Source organism: Silene latifolia, chromosome 1, assembly GCF_048544455.1.
Source record: "Silene latifolia isolate original U9 population chromosome 1, ASM4854445v1, whole genome shotgun sequence".
Lineage (NCBI taxonomy): Eukaryota > Viridiplantae > Streptophyta > Magnoliopsida > Caryophyllales > Caryophyllaceae > Silene > Silene latifolia.
Genome location: NC_133526.1, coordinates 31,390,870 through 31,395,493, shown reverse-complemented (window position 1 = coordinate 31,395,493; position 4,624 = coordinate 31,390,870). Strand labels below are relative to the sequence as shown.

General features: G+C 33.2%; 1 protein-coding gene across 1 annotated transcript; it reads right to left on the bottom strand.

The window, feature by feature from the left end:
- Window positions 1–797: 797 nt before the first annotated feature.
- LOC141643311 (uncharacterized) lies at window positions 798–1,526 on the bottom strand. The gene has a single exon (XM_074452418.1). It carries the CDS (start codon window positions 1,524–1,526, stop codon window positions 798–800), a length of 729 nt encoding a protein of 242 aa, XP_074308519.1.
- Between the last annotated feature and the right edge of the window lie 3,098 nt (window positions 1,527–4,624).

Here is a 4,624-nt window from a genome sequence, read left to right as displayed (position 1 = left end):
CTTAATCCTCTTCTCCCTTGAAAGAATCCAAAAGTATCTCCATTAATAGCAACTGAGAAGGTAGCACTACTCACACACTCCATCACTAAACTTCTAAAATAAGGAGGGAAATGAAAAGCCTCAAGGATCTCACTCAAAAACTGCCAACTAACTGAATCATAGGCCTTCATTAAGTCCATTTTAAACATACACCTAGGTGTACAAGCTTGTCTATTATAGAGCCTAACAAGATCTTGACACACCAAGATGTTTTCAATAATGCTTCTACCTTTAATGAACCCTCCTTGATTTAAACTAGTTAGATCAGGCAACACTCCAGCAAGCCTAGTGCAAATGATCTTAGAAATGCTCTTGTATAAGACATTGCAGCAGACAATTGGCCTATACTGAGTCACATGAGTAGGCATTTTGCACTTAGGTATTAAAGTCAATATAGTAGCATTTAACTGCTTAAGGAGTTTACCAGATTGAAAAACATCTAAGACTGCTGCACACACCTCATCCCCAATAATGCTCCAGGAATCCTTGAAGAAAGCACTGGAATATCCGTCAGGCCCAGGAGCTTTATGTTCAGGGATAGAAAAAATAGCCTGCTTAACTTCCAGAGCAGTAACAGGTTGTATCAGAATCTCCCAATGTGCATCAGTGCAAGTCTTTCCTTTCCTGATAATGTGAGCATTCACATGTTCAGTAACTACCTCAGTCCCCAGCAACTCTTTATAGTAGTATAAAAAAGCATCTTGAATACTCTGAGGGTCCTCACACAAATCACCATTCATGTTTTTTATTGAAAGGACTTAATTTCTCATAAACTTGCTCTTAATGACTCCATGAAAATATTTGGTGTTACAATCTCCATCCTTAATCCAAGCTGCCTTAGCTTTCTGACTCAAAAAATGTGTACAAGCCCCATGAAGTTCTTTATATTTAGCAGTGGCAGCCTGCTCTTTCTTCATCCAGAAGATATTACCAGGATTAGCATCAATTTGAGATTGCACATATTCCAGATTTTTCAATGCTATCCCAGTATTGTTCTCAATATCAGAAAAATGATCCTTGTTATATCTCCTGAGCTGAGACTTTAGAGACTTTAGCTTCTGCACAACTCTATACATTTTGGTAACCTGAATATGCTGATCCCACCATCCAGATAGCAAAGGAAGATACATAACTGCCTTCCCCCACATATTGAAATATTTGAATGGCTTGCTTTGTGTGCCACCTTGACCAGAGCTTTTCAGAATACAAGGAGTGTGATCAAATGTCCCCTCTGGTAAGAAATGAGCATACATATCAGGCATACCCTTACTCCATTCTTCATTAATAAGGGCCCTATCTAATCTGCTATAAACTCTTGACCTTATTTCCTGTTTGTTATTCCAAGTGAAAAAGGACCCCATAGCTGGACAATCAATCACCCCACACTTGGAAAGACAACTTTGGAATTCATCAATCTCTTGATCACTAGTGCTGCCCCCTAACCTCTCAGCATAGGACAGAACACAATTAAAATTAGTTGATCCCATAGTTCATGCCTACCCTTGAGATCATTAACAACATATACCATAGAAACACAAATTTTTTTACTAGTTGCTACTTCTATGACTCTCATATTAATGCATTGAGAGGAATAATCCTGGAAATCCACATGATAAATGCTAGGATTCCATAACACCCAAATCCTCCCTCCCTTGTGCCATCTATTATTAGTAGAAATACTCCATCCATCCATGAGAATCCCATTTAAACTATTTAGAGACAAGGTTTTCACCTTTGTCTCAAGGAGACCAAACAACCCAACATTGTTTCTGTGCATAAACCACTTGACATGTTTTTGCTTGGTTGGATTGTTTAGTCCCCTAACATTCCAAAAGCCAAGACTATGCATTCCTCACCACAAGGCGAGGAACACTACCACTTGTCCCAATTACTTCCTTGGGTGTAGAAGAATTATTTAAGGCTTCCATGAATGTATGTTGTCCAAATTTGTGCACACTATATGCTCCATCAGTGACCTCTTGCCTAGCTAATCTCATCAAAGGCCTAGCAGGAGTATACCCCCTAATAGAAGAACCAGACCTGTGTCATACAACAGGAGTCTGCATCTGTCCCTCAGTGTTAGATGGCCCAGCTTGAGTTATCACAGGAGTAGCAGGCACTTTCTCTTTTCCTTTGTTCAGCTGCACTGCTTTTTGCACAACGGGTTTAGGTTTCCAGACCTGAGTGACAACCTTTTTCGGAGGAGGAGCAGATGGTCTCTTCTTAGCCTTCCTGCAATCTTTAGCATAATGACCTATCCCCTTACACACCTCACACACAATAGGCTTCCACTCAAATTCTACATCAATTTCCACAACCTGCCCCTGTTCATCCAAGAACTTAACTTTATCTGCTATGTTTTCACCAAATAAAACTTCAATCATAACCCGTGCATATCCAAGTCTTGTTTTGTCCTCAGTAGCAGGATCACTTTTAATAAACTCCCCTAACATACCAGAGATCCGAGCAATACCCTTTCCCCAGAATTTCAACGGTAGTTTATGTAGTTTCACCCATACTGGAACAGATTTCACATCATGCTTAACAAGTTCAACATCAGCAGTCCATGGCTTAACTATAAGGGGCTTGTCATCAAAAAGAAAATGACCCTGTTTCAGTACAGCCTCCCTAGCAGCCAACGACTTAAAACGAACCAGAAAAACTCCATTGGGCATAAAGGATATCTTATCAATTTTATGATTAGCCCATAAACGCCTGATAAACCCGTCAACAACCTCCCAAGGAGGATTGGCCCTCAGGATAAAACAATAGACAAAGTTTCTCCAAAAGTCTAATTCAACTTTAACCTCAGCCTCTGTAAATTGCAACATACCTGAAGGTTCCTCTGGGATAGATTCAAGAACAGTTGAAGCAGGTGGTATCACATCTTCAGTAGGTTCATCTTCCTCCTCCTCTTCCGTAACATCCTCAACCAGGACAGTCAGATTCAGAGGAGGAATTCCCACAATCGAGCCCATACTCTTCTCCTTGTGACTGTCCTCACTAGAAGGAACAGTTTTTCGTGACAAAACCGGGAATTCTTCATCATTGGTAGCAGAAAGAAGATCAAATTTATTACTTTTTTGTTGATTTTTTGAATTATTAGGTGCAGAAATCAAAGGAGATCGATTTTTTTGGTGCAATCGTCATTGTTGTTTGTGTTTTTCAGATCCCTAGGGTTTCTCTCTTTCTCTCTCTATCACTACCATTTATTATTATTATTATTATTATTATTGTTGTTGTTGTTGTTGTTGTTGTTGTTATTATTATTACTATTTGTTTTTTTTTATAAAAACGCAGACTATTATTATTATTATTATTATTATTATTATTATTATTATTATTATTATTATTATTATTATTATTATTATTATTATTATTATTATTATTATTATTATTATTATTATTATTATTATTATTATTATTATTATTATTATTATTATTATTATTATTATTATTATTATTATTATTATTATTATTATTATTATTATTATTATTATTATTATTATTATTATTATTATTATTATTATTATTATTATTATTATTATTATTATTATTATTACAACTACTACTACTACTACTACTACTACTACTACTACTACTATTATAAGAAGAAGAAGAAGAAGAAGAAGAAGAAGAAGAAGAAGAAGAAGAAGAAGAAGAAGAAGAAGAAGAAGAAGAAGAAGAAGAAGAACATTACTAAATTAAGATTAATACTAGTAATTATACTAATTTGAGTGATTAACTAGGTAGCCACCATGAACCACAGTACACCATCAATTTTATTAGGTGAAATAATAGAGCACTGATTGCTAGAATGTTGTTCAAAGTCTAGCCATGTATCATCCTGATTTGAGTTATTAGGTAGCCACCACGAAGCAACAACAATCCTAATTTTATTAATTAGATAAACAAAAATCGACAGGCGACCCTAATTTCATCTTTAACCAACAAATAAAATTTGATTGATTGATTAAAAGTCAACAAATAATATTAATAATTGATAAACAAGTAAATTAATTTATTATTTGATAAATTAGAATCCATCTTGTAAGTTTTAAATCATTTGAGCAATTAAATTAAATTTTAGGGAAAAATATTGATTCAAGAGTCCATTTGGTTCAGTTTTAGGTGAAAAGGGTACAAACTAGAATGTTTATGAAAAAGTGTATGTGAAAGATTAAAGTTCGTATATGAAAAAACAATTAAGTATTAATAATAATAATATTAAAATTAACAATGTTATTAATAATATTATTAATAATTAATATTCATATTCATATTAATAATAATATTAGTAATATTATTAATTTTATTAATATGAATATTATTGATTTTAATAACTATAATATTCAAAATGATAACAATAATGATGATCATTAATTAATAATAAATTAATGATAATAATAATAATAACAATAAAATAATAATAATAATAATAATAATAATAAAAAATAAATAAATAAATAATATTAAAAATATTAATTAAAACTATTAATTTTAAGATGTGTAAAATTGAAATGGCTTGAATTTAGTAGAAATTTGAACTGAATGGAATGGAGTTGAGTTGAAATTTGAATCAATG

Bases quoted from the DNA above. Each gene is read 5' to 3' on its own strand.
- LOC141643311 (XM_074452418.1), bottom strand. From the start codon at position 1,526: ATGGGATCAACTAATTTTAATTGTGTTCTGTCCTATGCTGAGAGGTTA.